The sequence below is a fragment of the Tiliqua scincoides genome, chromosome 11 (genome assembly GCF_035046505.1).
Source record: "Tiliqua scincoides isolate rTilSci1 chromosome 11, rTilSci1.hap2, whole genome shotgun sequence".
NCBI lineage: Eukaryota > Metazoa > Chordata > Lepidosauria > Squamata > Scincidae > Tiliqua > Tiliqua scincoides.
The window spans coordinates 22,207,148-22,222,893 of record NC_089831.1 but is presented as its reverse complement, the minus strand read 5'-3'; the positions used below and the strand labels follow the sequence as shown (position 1 = coordinate 22,222,893).

At 44.9% G+C, this 15,746-nt stretch overlaps 1 protein-coding gene and 1 pseudogene across 1 annotated transcript; both read left to right on the top strand.

Annotated features, from left to right (window-relative positions):
- The first annotated feature begins 1,091 nt into the window (after positions 1-1,091).
- Positions 1,092-15,387, top strand: CRTAM (cytotoxic and regulatory T cell molecule). The gene is made up of 10 exons (XM_066639706.1): positions 1,092-1,143; positions 5,584-5,730; positions 7,429-7,575; positions 8,507-8,653; positions 9,536-9,697; positions 10,801-10,875; positions 11,680-11,778; positions 12,519-12,665; positions 14,433-14,516; positions 15,254-15,387. The coding sequence occupies exons 1-10, from the start codon at positions 1,092-1,094 to the stop codon at positions 15,385-15,387; spliced, it is 1,194 nt and encodes a 397-aa protein (XP_066495803.1).
- On the top strand, positions 8,942-9,061 carry LOC136662812 (5S ribosomal RNA; annotated as a pseudogene).
- Positions 15,388-15,746: the final 359 nt, after the last annotated feature.

Sequence of the window (15,746 nt, the reverse complement as noted above, 5' to 3'; positions counted from 1 at the left end):
TTAAAGCAGGGACAATCGGGGCTCTGTAACACAATGTACAACAGGATTACCTGTTGAGAAACCCTTTCTTAGGGAAAATAAGCTGGACTTGATGGGCCTATGGCCTGATCCAGTGGGGCTGTTCTTACGTTCTTATCTCAGAACTTATTTTGGGGAAAACACAGTGGGAAGTTTCAAGTTGCATGGTGTGCCCCTACCAGATACAGAAACCCCATTTGCGTGTCAGCTCAGAGTCTCCACAAGCTGCACAACACCCCTGAAGGCTTTCCAGCTGTGTTGGATAGAGGCAGTTACACTTGAACTTTAAGCTCTTTCATTCTTTCTCTGCAACATCCCATCTACCCCTCTCCTACTAGGTTCCTACTGTTCCCTCCACTGGCCATTGGAGGAGGAGAAGGAGAGAGGGCAGCCCTCCCATCCTCATGCATGCTACCGCAGGAGGAGATGATGGAGCTGGACTCTATGGAGAGGCAGAAGGTGGGCCCAGGATACCTTACCTCAAGTGTGTGGTGGTGGTGGGGGGTCCCTTAGTCTAAAAGCTGAGTAAATAGTTTTCTCCATGCTAAATCCAAGAGTACTTGTAGCTTCATAAAACCTTGAAGCAGTACATCACTTGCAGTTCCAGGGAGCTAGCAGCCCTGATGGGCAAATGATTTGCACAAAACTGTTTGCAATGAACTCAGAAGCAGAGAAGCTCACAGGAGGCACCCTATATTTGGAACAAACAAAAAAAGAAAATCAAGAGGTGCAAACTGGCCTTTAAAAGGTGCTTAGCTGAGCTGTCTGCTGTCGGCTTTGGCCACACAGAAAAAGTTAATTTTAGAATGCCCCAAAAAGGGTGACTGCAGATTTTGTGGCTGCAGTTGTGGTTGGGGGAGGGGGGGAGTCTCCAAGCACCTCAAAGGTGTGAAGATGGGTGGGAGCAGCCAAAGGAAAGGGGGCAGTCACTGTAACCCATGAAGTCATCGTACATGCTGTTGCTGCCCAGTTGAAAAGGAGGAGCCAGGTGCAAGCCCCTGACTTCAGAAGGGAAGGAAGAGGAAACTAGCTTGGTGTGACACAGGGGCTGCCTTTGAAGCAAGAGCCCCAACATGCCCCTTGCCGCATCCGTGCTATGCCTTCTGACTTTGCTGCCACTGCAAGGTGAGTGACAACACCGGCGCTCATGTCAGGGGTTTTCACACTGCTCTGTTTCGGGAGCGCTGCTAGCATTAGGTTGTCTTGCGGATTGTAAGGTTTTGGGAAGGGGGTCTGTGGCGCTCACTAGTCGACATGTGTGAGCCAACAACAGCCCCCGAGAGCACAGCCAATGCTTCACAGTGTCTGCTCACTGCAGGGTGAAAATTGATAGTGGGGGAAAAGTTTCCTTTGGGGGCGCTTATTTGCCATTACAGGTAGATGACCCCTTATCCGGACATCTGAAATCCTGACTATTCTGAAATTCAGACATTTTTGTCCAAAACTTTTTAAAAAAATTGTCTGTAGTGTGAACACTAGAAGGTCTTGTGCGTGTTCCCACATGCAGTGCAGGTACAGGCTGTAAGTGCTATTCTCTACTATGTGATGTGTACCTGTACAGACATTACTGAAAAATGTCAAAGAGGCCAGCAGAAACCCATATTGCTAACAGTGAAAAGAGCAAGAGGAGGCATTTCTCATTATATTTATGCAATTATTCAAAAATCCAGACAAATTCAAAATTCTCATCCCAAGCAGTCCGGATAAGGGATACTCAACCTGTACTGGTCTCCATGCACTGAGGACCCAAATCTGCTTAGGAAGCCAATGGTTCCTCCAACCATGCTATCATTGCTTCCTCCCTGGAGCAGCCTATCTCACTGGGCTAAAGCACCTGGTAAGCACCTCTCTTATAAGGAAACTGGGAGTTGCCTTAGAGGTCTCTGGGTATCTCTAAGTTTCTGTTGGGAAAGGTGTCTGCCAGACAAACTGTAGTGCTTCACTTTCTTCTCTGGCATGGAGAAGACAGACAAAAACAGTCAGAAAGGGAAGACCCACCAGCTGCCAACTGGCTGTGGATAATTTACAATGCAAAGCTAAATTTTAGTTCAAGATGCTTATAAAGATGAGAATGGGGAGCTGGATCTTGAGAAGGGTCTTTCCATCTGAAAATTCTGGCTCAGATGGAAATTTCCATCTGTGGAGATGTCAAAGGCATGGATATAATTCAAGGTGGGAGAGGGAAGGGCTGTGGCTCAGGGTTGGACCAGTTGTTTTGCCTGCGGAAGGTCCCAGGATCAATCCCCAGGTAAGGCCAGAAAAAAGGTGCATCCCTGAAACCCCCGGAAAACTACTGAAGGCGAGCATAGGCAATACTGAGCTAGATTATGGTCCAGCTCTGTATCTCACCATGTCATGTGAAAACATGACATGGCAGATGTGCTTCAATGTCAGTAAGTGTAAAGTCATGCACATTGGGGCAAAAAATCAAAACTTCACATATAGGCTGATGGGTTCTGAGCTGTCTGTGACAGATCAGGAGAGAGATCTTGGGGTGGTGGTGGACAGGTCGATGAAAGTGTCCACCCAATGTGCGGTGGCAGTGAAGAAGGCCAATTCTATGCTTGGGATCATTAGGAAAGGTATTGAGAACAAGACAACTAATATTATAATGCCGTTGTACAAATCGATGGTAAGGCCACACCTGGAGTATTGTGTCCAGTTCTGGTCGCCGCATCTCAAAGAAGACATAGTGGAAATGGAAAAGGTGCAAAAGAGAGCAACTAAGATGATTACGGGGCTGGGGCACCTTCCTTATGAGGAAAGGCTATGGCGTTTGGGCCTCTTCAGCCTAGAAAAGAGACGCCTGAGGGGGGACATGATTGAGACATACAAAATTATGCAGGGGATGGACAGAGTGGATAGGGAGATGCTCTTTACACTCTCACATCACACCAGAACCAGGGGACATCCACTAAAATTGAGTGTTGGGAGAGTTAGAACAGACAAAAGAAAATATTTCTTTACTCAGCGTGTGGTTGGTCTGTGGAACTCCTTGCCACAGGATGTGGTGACGGCATCTGGCCTGGACGCCTTTAAAAGGGGATTGGACAAGTTTCTGGAGGAAAAATCCATTATGGGGTACAAGCCATGATGTGTATGTGCAACCTCCTGATTTTAGAAATGGGCTATGTCAGAATGCCAGATGCAAGGGAGGGCACCAGGATGAGGTCTCTTGTTATCTGGTGTGCTCCGTGGGGCATTTGGTGGGCCACTGTGAGATACAGGAAGCTGGACTAGATGGGCCTATGGCCTGACCCAGTGGGGCTGTTCTTATGTTCTTATGTGTCAGACCAAAGTATGCTCAACCGCCAGTGTTAGCAGTGGAAGCAACATAGTCCAAACTCCCTATATTTTGTGAAGCTGGACCAGAACTCTGCACTTGCACTGCCAACTTTTTTTTTGCTAGCCTATACAGAAATGACCTCAGTGTAGGAAAAAAGAGGATTTATGAAGGGACCTTCAGCAGTCACGTGACCATACACATTGAACTACACTGGTCATATGGAGGTCTAGGGGCAATGGTTAGCATGAAATACACTCTATCAAAGATGCTATTTATCCCTCAATTATTCCTCAAATTTTTTATTTATTTGCAATCTCATCCCATGCTACTTCCAAGGGGCTCAGGGCAGCCTACATGGTTCTTCTCCTCCCCTCTTAATCTCACAACAATCCTGTGAGGTAGGTTAGTATTGAGATAGCATGACAAGCCACAGTAAGTTTCATGGCTAAGCTCAGAACCTGTATCTCCCTGGCCGATGTCTGGCACTTTTTAAACCACTCCACCAGACTGACTCCTAAAAAAGGGCCAATCCTATCCAGCTTTACAGGACTGATGCATCTGTGGGGTGTGGGATGCATCCTGAGGTGGGGGGGGGGGTCACAGAGGCCTCCTCAAGGTAATGTTTATTCCCTTACCTTGGGGGCTGCATTGCGACTGCATCAGTGCTGGAAAGTTGGATAGGACTGAGCCCACAAATGAATACATGAAGCTGGCTTATACCTGAGCAGACCACCTTAAGAACATAAGAAGAGCCCCGCTGGATCAGGCCATAGGCCCATCTAGTCCAGCTTTCTGTATCTCACAGTAGCCCACCAAATGCCCCAGGGAGCACACAAGACAACAGACACAACCTGCGTCCTGGTGTCCTTGCACATTATGGCCTGTCAGTAGAACTTAAAAGAGGGTCTTTTTAATGCCAGAGACTGAAGCTGGGGCCCTCTGCATGCAAAGTATGTGCTCCGCCACAGTGCTAAAGACACCTCACTTTCCAAATCTTCCACCATGCTTCAGAACGTCATCCTGTCTTCACCCTGAAGTTTCTATTGCCACTCATGAAAATACTTTGCACCAGTGATTTAGGGACTGCTCTGTGTGCACTTCCTTCCTGTCTCCGTTTGAGGCTTGTGAACTTTCGATCCCCACCAGCACTAGTGGCAAGAAACAGTGAAGCTGCCAAAACAACTCATGGAAAACCACAAGTGCAACCCTCCCAGACACAGTAAACTCCGTGATCTTGATAGAGTGGGACTTCAGGACATTCTCATGTTTGTCTGTCTACAGAGCAGATGGGGCTATCCCTTTTTCTCATACCAGCCCTATAAGAAGCTCTGGATTGAGCCACAGGCTCGATTCAGGTATTCAAGCTTAACTACAGTTCAGCATTCCGTTTGAATTAACAAACCACAATTACAGTCATTGCAAAGCCTCCAGAAGCCTCTGCACCATTGAAATGAAAGTGAAGTTTTGACTTTATAAAACCAAATGGCAAGAGACTAGAAAACCAGATCAGGCAAGTATTGTAGCTCTAAACCGAAGGTTATTACTATGACCCTTTTCTGTATAAGTACACCAAAGCAGCTTTCAGACTAAAATCAACCAGTGTGTGTACTATTGTATATAAAAACAGCAGTAAAATAAAGGCAATTTGTCAAGGACAATTAGCTCAAATCAACAAACCACTGACCATTTCAAAGCTACTTGTTCTTTTCTGGATTTGAGCTGGCCTGGTTAAAATAAATCAATGGATGAACATAAGAAGAGCCCTGCTGGATCAAGACAAAGACCCACCTAGTTCAGCTTCCTGTATCTCACAGTCACCCATCAGATGTCTCAGGCAGGCCACAAAACAGCAACATACCTGCATCCTGTTACCACTCTCTTGAATCTGGTAGCCTACTTCTCATGGCTTGTAACTTGTGGACTTTTCATCTATAAATCTGTCTAATCTCCTTTTAAAGGCATCTAGGCCTATCACCATCTTCTAGACGCTATCACCAGATCTTGCGGCAAGGAGTTCCACAGAATAATTACATGCTGGGTAAAGAAATATTTCTTTGAACACAATCCAACACAGGTGGACTGCGATGCTAAATACATCACTACCACAGGAAGGGCCAAGCTAGACTTCACTCTAATCAAGCCATTGGCTTTGGCATGCTTGCTCTTTGTCCCTGCAAACAGCACCCAAAGAGACCCCATCGAGATCAGGACCACACTGGACGAGGGAGAGTTCCCAAACTGGATCAACCCACACTTCACCAACTCCTTTTCTTTGACAGGGGCTTTTCAAGAAACTGGAATTGAAAGCATAACCCTAGTGGAAGGGCAGAGCCTGGACTTGGATTGTGCTGTGGCTGGAGACAGCAGTTCTGTCTTGGAGTGGAAGAATCCGCACTGGTTTTTGATTTTTTTCAAAGACCTCAGAGGTAAGTGTGGGAGGCAGCTTGTGCCCAAAAGACCTTTCCATTTCAGCACGCATGAGTGGGCTTTCCTACTGAATGACAATTTGAGTCATACACACCAACACACTTTTGTTCCAAGACAGTTAGTCACGTTCTTGCAGGAAGTCGACGCAAACAGAAAACACGTTCAATATCAATACACAAAGCAATCCATCCCAGATGGCTTGTCGCTGCCCTTGCAGTAAAAACTCACAGCTCTCCTTTCTCCTATAAGAACAGCAGACCAAGTGAGCCGCGTCCGGCCCATGTCTGCTTATAAATTAAGTGGTCTTTAAGGTACTGTAACAGCCCTGATTACAACCACTGGCCTTACAACCATTTTTTTTTTACAACCAATGATTTACAACCAATGATTACAACCATTACAAGCCAAGCCTTGTCCACAAGATACCCAATATGCTTCATAGATAAAGGGGATCCGAAACTCCATTTTCCATGTCTATGTCCAACAAGTCAGCCAATTCAAACCTCTGTGCACACTGCTCTAGTGGGAAAGTTTACGCCTCTGCGTGAGCCTTAGTTAGGTGCCCCTTGTTGGCATCCTTCGGTCTCGGAAGACTATGGTGTCACGCTCTGAATGGTGGTTCTGGAACAGAGTGTCCTCTCCAGTGCGCGAAGCCTGGGTAAAGTAGGTATGGAGGATAGGCTGTTACCCATGCAGCAAATCCCCCCTCTCCACATCGCTGAAATGGTCCAATGGAAAGGTAAATACGGTTGGTTCCAGCGGCGTCGCAGGAGTTGCCAGAACGTGACTATGTTCAGCCATGAACTGCCTCAGGGACTCCGGCTCTGGATTTTGCCTTGAGGTTGACTCCTGAAGCCTTTTCCATAACTGGATGTAGCCACAAGGCAGTGGAGGTTTGGGATCAGAGTTTTCCTTCTCTCAGATGAGCAGCCTTCCCAGGCTGATGAGTCCCATCTGCCTGGTGGCTGTTTAGTCACCTCTTACGACAAGTACAGCCAAACTGAGGGGCTATTCTTATCCCCAGTCCCCAGGGGATAAGTTAGGTGCACCACAGGGAATTCAAAATGCTACTTCCTGTCTGGAACTTGGCATCTCCTCCTCACCCATTCCTTGGGACTTGATGAGCTTCTTTTTCTTCTGCCACTCTCAGAGCTATACCAGCCAGACCCAACTTCCCATTCCTTGCCCCAAGGCTGAATTCAGATTTGAGGAATCCTCAGGCAACTTGGTCTAGAACCTCCACTCAGCCTTCCTTGCCCCAAAGTCAGCTCCAGATTTTGGGAAAGTCCTTGAACTACAGAGTTTAGGAAGGTCCCCTTACCTGTCAATGTGTGGAGTGAAGGCTTGGCTGGTAAGGACAGTTGGGAAAAGATTATGCAAATAGGGAATGTCCCAGAGTCCCCGGCACTGAGTATTCTAGGATGTTTTGGGTACAGAGCCAGCATTCTGCCATCATGGCAGCACTGTCACTTGTTAGGGGGCTCCTGAAAGGCATGGGCTCCAGCAGCTTCTCAGCCCTCAGATCTCTGATATAAACCAGGATTCCCCTGCTGTTTGGATCCCAAGCAAGTGCTCTCCCAACTGCAGTACCATGTCCTGACAGCAATTCTCAGGCAGATTCACAGCAGACCCTAATGCAGCACTTGAAAGAAGGAGATTTGAGTATCTCTTCCATATCTGTTTTGGTCTTTCTCCAGGTTTGAAAGACAAGAGGTATAAACTTATCCATTATTCAAAGGACAACTTGCACATTCGCCTCTCCCATGTCAGGACAGGTGATGAAGGACTATACACCTGTTTCCATAACAGCGTGCCTGTCAAAAGAAAGCAGGTGAACATCTTGGGTAAGTCTGTATGTTCCAGGTTTTTCCACACATAAGCGCAGAAAGAGATGGTAAAGGAGACTGATTGATTGTTGACTTTTCATATATACTGCTCTTCCTCCAAGGAGCTCAGGGAGGTGTACATTGTTCTTTCCCTCCTTCTGTCCTCACGACAACCCTGTGAGGTAGGTGAGACTGAGAGATAGTGACTGGACAGGGTCACCCAGGAAGCTTCATGGCTGAGTGGGAATCTGAACCTGGATCTTTCAGGTCTAAGTTCAACTCCTGAACCATGACACCATCCTGGCTCTTAGATGTTAGGCAGCCATCCAGCTAGGAGCTGGGAAGAAGTAGTCAAGCCAGGGTACACAGGTAAGAGTAAGAATCAGAGCCCAAGTGGACTGTTTCTCCCCAGCAAAGTTCTAGCCTAAACAAGAAGCCTTTATATAGTCGTTCCTTCCAAGGCGAGCCTATGGTCAGCCTGTATCACTCCAGTACCAAGGAACCCTTCACTCTTCAGGGAGATGCTTCACACTAGTAATCATTGTGGTTTCCTATACAGGGCAGTCATGCACAGAGCCAGGAGTTTCTTGTTCTAGGTCTAGGCCCAGCAGCACCTGAAAAGGGAGAAGCTTTCATTTACATCATTAGCTTTGCAGGGAAAATAGTGTGAACCAGTTAACGGAGGGTGGCCTCCAAGAAGGAAAAAAACACAGGCAATGCTGCAATGCTGTTGGGCCAACATGAGGCAAGCAGTATTACCCTAGAGAGTGACCGACAAGCTCTAAGCCTCATTCCCACATAGAACATACATCTGACTGGCCAGTGCCTGGGATGCTCAGGATAACTGGAACCAAATGGAGTGAGAAAATTTGCTGTTGAACTCTTCTCCATGATAAAAGTACAGTAGGAAGACTGCAGCCTTCAAAACAGAGGGTCTCTCTTGTTACAGCAATGCCCTCCAGTCCTGAATTGGAAGTATCAAGAGACAGAGTGCAAAGTAGCAAAGAAGAAAAGCTTGTGTTAAAGTGTTCTGTTTGGGGGAGCCAGCCCCCTCCTCAGATGACATGGCTGCTGGACAACGGGATGGAAATTTTTGGTACGTTGCAACTAGCACATTTTCTTGCTGTATCATACTCTCTCTTTCAATAACCTCTCCACGTATTCACTGCACAGGATGGACAAGGCAAGTTTTGCAAACACACACACCCAAAAGTCAACCCAAAATTCAACTAATGGTTTTCTGATCCAGTTGCAACTTTATTTGCAGATGCTTTCATTGTAGTCATTGCCAGTTCTTGGGAGTTCACCAGAATGTGCATACATGATAAGCACATTTGAATCTGTGAGATAAGGAATCAATTTATACATAGTTATACATATAACAGTTGACAGCAACTGTTACCCTGCACATGCCTGATCATGTCTGATCTCAGAAGCTAAGCAGGGTTAGGCCTGGTTAGTACTTGGATGGGAGACTGCCTGGGAATACTGGGTGCTGTAGGTTCATACCATAGTCTTTCTAGACTGAAGGTTGCAAACCAACCATTATACATAGTATATTCACTACTCCTATTTATCTGTGTTCTCTTTTTATTCCAAATAAATTCACTTTCCCCCAAAGTATTCATCATACATGATACAACTCAATGGGACTTACTTCTTAGTAAGGGACTTCTGAGCAATTCATGCATAGAACTGCATATCAGAGATGTGGTGGTGGTAGCTTTAATGATGAAGCCTCTAGCAGTGACTGGCTTGCTTGTCTGCCTGTCACAGGGAAGATGGCCAAACAGAAAAGCCCCTGATATGGATCAACTCACTTGCCCCATGAGGAATGCTAAACCTCACACAGACTTGAAATAAGCTCTCTGGCTGCAAATCCTTTGTTGTCAAATAAAGCTGCAAAATATTACTTGCATTTTAATTATATTACTTTTAAAAAATCATCTGAAGAAATTTTTTTTTCTATGCATTTTAGGCGATACCAAACATCACTTGCAAGGACGTGGAAAGAAATACAACTCAACCAGTACACTCACAGTCCACACCTACAGCCAGAAGTCTGCTGTCACTTGTGTGATTCGCCACAAAAGTCTCGGAGGAGGAAATTTAACAACAAGCTTCCACCTCCAGCATGTTGGTAAGTGCAGTTTGCAAGAGGAAGTGTGGATTGAGGAGAGTTTCAGATTACAATGTCTCTGATGCTCTAGCTCAGTGGTTTTCAACCAGTGTGCCACGGCACATTGGTGTGCCACTAAAGGTCTGCAGGTGCGCCTTGGGAGTTTGGAGCACAACGGTTGAAGACCACTGAAAAACTCAGGTTCTACGCTTCTGTTTCTAGGATAACTGTCCATAGTAATGAATTGTCTGGGGCTGACAAAGAGGGCCAGACCATTACTACAGACAGGTGCTCAAGAAACAGAGCTGCAGAACCCAGAAGAATCTCCTTATGCCTAGAATCTCATTTACGCCAGTGGTCATCTCCTATCTTAAGACACTGAATCTTCTCCCAACATCCCTCAGTTCTCGTTTTATGAGGAAGAGCAAAGAATTTAAGAACATAAGAACAGCCCCACTGGATCAGGCCATAGGCCCATCTAGTCCAGCTTCCTGTATCTCACAGCGGCCCACCAAATGCCCCAGGGAGCACACCAGATAACAAGAGACCTCATCCTGGTGCCCTCCCTTGCATCTGGCATTCTGACATAGCCCATTTCTAAAATCAGGAGGTTGCACATACACATCATGGCTTGTACCCCGTAATGGATTTTTCCTCCAGAAACTTGTCCAATCCCCTTTTAAAGGTGTCCAGGTCAGATGCCATCACCACATCCTGTGGCAAGGAGTTCCACAGACCAACCACATGCTGAGTAAAGAAATATTTTCTTTTGTCTGTAATAACTCTCCCAACACTCAGTTTTAGTGGACGTCCCCTGGTTCTGGTATTATGTGAGAGTGTAAAGAGCATCTCTCTATCCACTCTGTCCATCCCCTGCATAATTTTGTATGTCTCAATCATGTCCCCCCTCAGGCGTCTCTTTTCTAGGCTGAAGAGGCCCTAACGCCGTAGCCTTTCCTCGTAAGGAAGGTGCCCCAGCCCCGTAATCATCTTAGTCGCTCTCTTTTGCACCTTTTCCATTTCCAACTTGGCCTACAACCTTAATCCTAGAAGTCTCATTGATGGCTACACAGGATAAGCCTTCCATGGCTATCCATACTGAATTCATGTCTTTCTATTCCCAGAGCCTACTACGAACTTCATTCCAACCACACCACAATTTAACATGACAAAGCTGGAGAACCCTCAGAATTATACAGGTAAAATATAACCACCAACCATTTTTACCAAAGGAAACCAGAAGTCACTTTTTTTGTCTCTGGGCTTCATTCTGCAGCCAGAGAATATCAGTAGCTGGGGAGGTATGATGAGATGGCAATCCCCTATGTCCTGCTGGTAGCTTTCCTAGAAACCCTGTGGGGAAAAATGCTTGATTAGATGGACCATAATTCAGAAGTTTTCTTCATTATTCTTGTAATCCTGCAGGATTATGGAAGAAGTAAGTCCTTTTTCTTATTTCAACAGGATCAGACAAAATATTGAACATCACGGAAGGAAGATTTCCTACACAAACACCATCTCCAAACAGTGCAATAGCAACTCTTATCGCTGATACAACCAATGGTATGTTAAAGTCATTTAACAGTAATTTCGGAATGTAAGACAAAATTAATTTTTGCTGATCATCCAACATAAACAACTTCAAGTCATTCACGGTAATATCAGTATAGCAATATTCTTTCCAGCAAGAATATATGTCTTCTTTTTGCATGTCAACAGAGTCAGGCAACATATCAAATGGAACAGAAGGAGTATCTCATTTGCAAACACCATTCCTGACCAGCAAAGAAGCAGCTTGGGATTCCAATGCCACCAGTGGTATGTTAGAGTGACACATCTCAAATGAAACTAAGTTCTGGTGATAATCTGATATACACAGCTTACTTCAGGTCATTCCCTGTAATACCAATATATACATATGTATTCATTCTCTCTCTCTCTCTCTCTCTCTCTCTCTCTGCTGGGATATGAAAAGAATATCTTTTTCTTTCACATGTCAATAGGATTAGACCAAATACTGAATGTCACAGAAGAAAGATTTCATAAACAAACACCAACTCCGAACAATGGAACAGCAATTCTCATTCCTAATACAATCAATGGTAGGTTAACAATTCAGTATTTGATTTGTTAAACTTATTTCCAGATAAAGCGATTGATTGATTGATTGATTGATTGATTGATTGATTGATTGATTGAAAAAGCAGAAGTGAGTATAAGAACACACAACTCCATGCCCCATCAAGGTTGGGTCTCATCTCATAGCCAGGATGGCCATAAGGTTATGGGAGGCAGTTGCTGCAGCTGGTGGATTGGCAGAGGGCACTCAACTCTGTCCACCCACCTGCTTCTGTCTGTTTCCAGGAATAAAAAAAATTTCTCATTTTGCTTCCTGCTCTATCTGAAGCTTCTTTTCAGGTTGGGAAAAAAAAAATCAGACAAAGCACCTGAGTGCTTCTCACTCCTGCTACAGTAGAAATCCTGGAGGTCTACTTCTCCTCCTGCTTCCACTTCCCCTCAACTATACCTCTGCTATCACTGCTTCCCCCAAGGACTCCTGGGAATTATAGTTTGGTTCATACTGAAATTCCCTTAATTATACCTTCCCTCTCTCCACTAGAACAATATTTCCCAGGATTTGCTGAAGATTGACACTATTATATGTTTACATTTGCGGTGTAAATGCATCTTCTCTTTCCAAACCATCCATACACAGTGCAATTAAAATGTGGTAGTTAATTTTTTTTGGTTGGGGGAAGAATTCAGACATCTGTTGCGGGAATATCACATTGTCCCAGGAATCAAGCACTTAACAGCTTCAACACCTTTGCTTAAAAAACAGGAACGGACCTTATCTACGAAGAAATGGCAAAGAGGAAGCCAAACATTTTGTTCCCAGTCCTTGTGTCTGTGCTACTTTCTGCTCTGTTCATCATGGTCCTCCTTTTTGTGGTGAAACTGTGGAAGGCTCACAAAGTATGGAAGAAAGGTAAAGGGGAAGGTTTGGAAAATTAAGAACAATTAAAATATCTGGAACAGTGTGACGAAAGTAATCATCATTTCCACAACTCGTGGTTTTCTGTTGCCCACAGACCCTTATGCAGAACTTTCTGATATGCTTCTCAGCAGAGTCCCACGCTAGTTTTATAAGGTCTGTTTGGTTTTCTGTGTGAAAACACCCCCCTCACGCGTTAAGTGCTGGTATCTGACACATCAAGGTAGACCATTGAGACGTTACCTGTTGGAAAATCTATATAAGGATGTAATTCTAAACATGACTGCTATTAGAATTAAGAATCTTGGTTTACTGCTTTGGAACAACAACTAAATCTTAAAATTAAAAAAAAAAAAAAAGGAAACCAGCAAATAGTCACAGGAAAATATGGTCTGCTGGGATACACAGAGGAAACTGCTCTTCTCTGCTAAATACAAGAGAACCAGGAAGGATGAGGTTCCTCTACCCCAGGGGTGCCCAAACCCCGGCCCTGGGGCCACTTGCGGCCCTCAAGGCCTCTCAATGTGGCCCTCAGGGAGCCCCCAGTCTCCAATGAGCCTCTGGCCCTCTGGAGATTTGTTGGAGCCCACACTGGCCCGACACAACTGCTCTCAGCGTGAGGGTGACTGTTTGACCTCTCGCGTGAGCTGTGGGATGAGGGCTCCCTCCACTGCTTGTTGTTTCACTTCTGTGATGCAGTAGCAGCAGCAAAGGAAAGGCCAGCCTTGCTTTGTGCAAGGCCTTTTATAAGCCTTGAGCTATTGCAAAACCTTCATTCATTCATATAGGTTCATCTTTAATATATTCATTTATGTAAACTTATGTAAATTTATTCAAATTTTAAATGTAAATTAATTCTTTTTTTCCCCCGGCCCCCCACACAGTGTCAGATAGACGATGTGGCCCTCCTGCCAAAAACTTTGGACGCCCCTGCTCTACCCACTGAGCCAGGGCAGGCCCAAGGTCTCCTGGGTGCCAGTGGTGGTGTGTCGAAAGCTGCTCTCCTTTTATGATGTAAATGCTCACCACATTTCCACTTCCGCTCTGCTTTTCCAGGGAATGGGAGGAGCAGCAGTGGGTGGATGGAGCTGGGCACCCTTGGCCAAACTGCATCAGTTGGCTTCATGGATGGGCCAGCCTTGCACTGAGCTCAGTAGAACTTCCCTTTGAGAACATGCAGAGGATTATATCTTGGTTTCTTGAGGCCAGAGTGTTTAGGGCAGGAATAAGGAGTTTCCCCATATCCGCGGTTTCACTTATCCATGGTTCTCAAATTCCTCCCATTGCACTCATGACTCTCTTTGCTTTCAAACACTTTACTAAAGGGTGATTTTTCTTCCTTTCCCTTTGGAACTGGAAGCAGACAGCAAGAAGACCCTCGACCCATAGCTAGTCCTCTAGCAGCTACAAGACTAGTTTCTCTGCTGCCTGTTCCAAAGTGAAAGGAAGAAAAATCGCCCTTTAGTAAAGTGCTAGCCAACAAAGAGTCATGAGTGCAAAGAGAAATGTGTTGTGAGCATGACAGAGCAGGGTTTGCTGCAAGCCACTGTTTTGGCAACCTGCGGTAACAGCGAGAATCTATTCCCCCACGGATACCGGTGGACGCCTGTAGTTCAGGGGCAGGAATGCTGTGCCTTGGACAGAGGTAGGCACCTAATGAAGGCATATATATATATATATATATATATATATATATATATATATATATATATATATATATATATATATATATATATTTCCCTTCTGAATTCATCTGCATAGAAAATGAAGCATCAGAACAGTCACTGGAAAATAACCGAACCAGGACAAACGAAGACGGTCTAGGCCAGGAGAAAAAGACACGAGGTAAGCATACATCAACTCCTATTTCTTCATATCCTGCTTTTCTTCCAATGGCCTCTGTGTACATTGCTCCTCTCCTTCCTTTTATAGTCACAACAACACTCTCCTCTCTGGTGCCAAATCTCTCTCTCTCTCTCTCTCTCTCTCTCTCTCTCTCTCTCTCTCTCTCTCTGAATTTGCCCAGTGAGAGGCTAAGGATGGAGCAAGGTACTGCTGGAGCAACTAGACTAGCCAGTAAGGCTGCTTGGCTACCCCAGTTGTGGCTAGGCTGCCCCTCATCAGCATTCTGGTTTACTTACTCGACAACCAAACTGGTAGTCCATGGTGCACAAGCTCAGCTGGTTTTAAATCGCCGAGCTTCCATGCATGTTCTCCATTTCCATTTCAAACCCCACCAAATCAGGATTGTGTCCATGAACGCAGAGTTTCACCACCCAAACCAGCACTTCACAACCTCCAAGCCTATTTACCTTTGTCCAAAGATGATGGCTTCAACTGACTGGAATTTGCTGAATGTTTAATTTACATGTTGAATTATTTGGGCATGGGGGTGTCTCAATTCATGTACTGCCTTTTCCCTGCAGTGAGAAGATCAGGGAAATGGGAAAATGTTATCAGAATGGTCTCTTTTTTCAAAGTATGGCTAACAGGAGTAAACTACATGTGTTGTTAAACAGTCAAAATAAATACATCTCTCTTTGCTTGGGAGAAGAAAATAAACATGTACTTATTTTATCCAGCAGCCTGTTGGAAAGTCAGTAAGAAGTATGTGATTAAAGAATCAAGTACAAGGATATCTAAATATTCAGAAGAGAGTCAGGATTCATCCGTCTTTGAGAAACAGTTGCCTTATGTTAAGGAAACAGACTTGTGAGCATCAATCCTCATTGCCAACTTTGAACTGCGTACAATGGCTGTAGGTGGCATTCTGCACACATCACCCTGCAAAAAGGGGGGAAAAACACATTTCAACAGGATTTTAAAGCAGCAGAACCAACTCATAAATGCAAGATTCCATATTATAATATAATAATATGGAATGTGCATATTATAATATAATGTGCAATATTATCACCACATTATAGCTGAAACAAAAAGAATACTATGAACTCCCTTGGGAGCCTGTTATCTTGTGTATGCTGTTGTTTAGCTAGTGTCTCATGTATAGTAAAATACATTTACCATTTATGTGGTTCTTTGGAGAAGTCTGAACAATTGATGTTTTATCTCAGA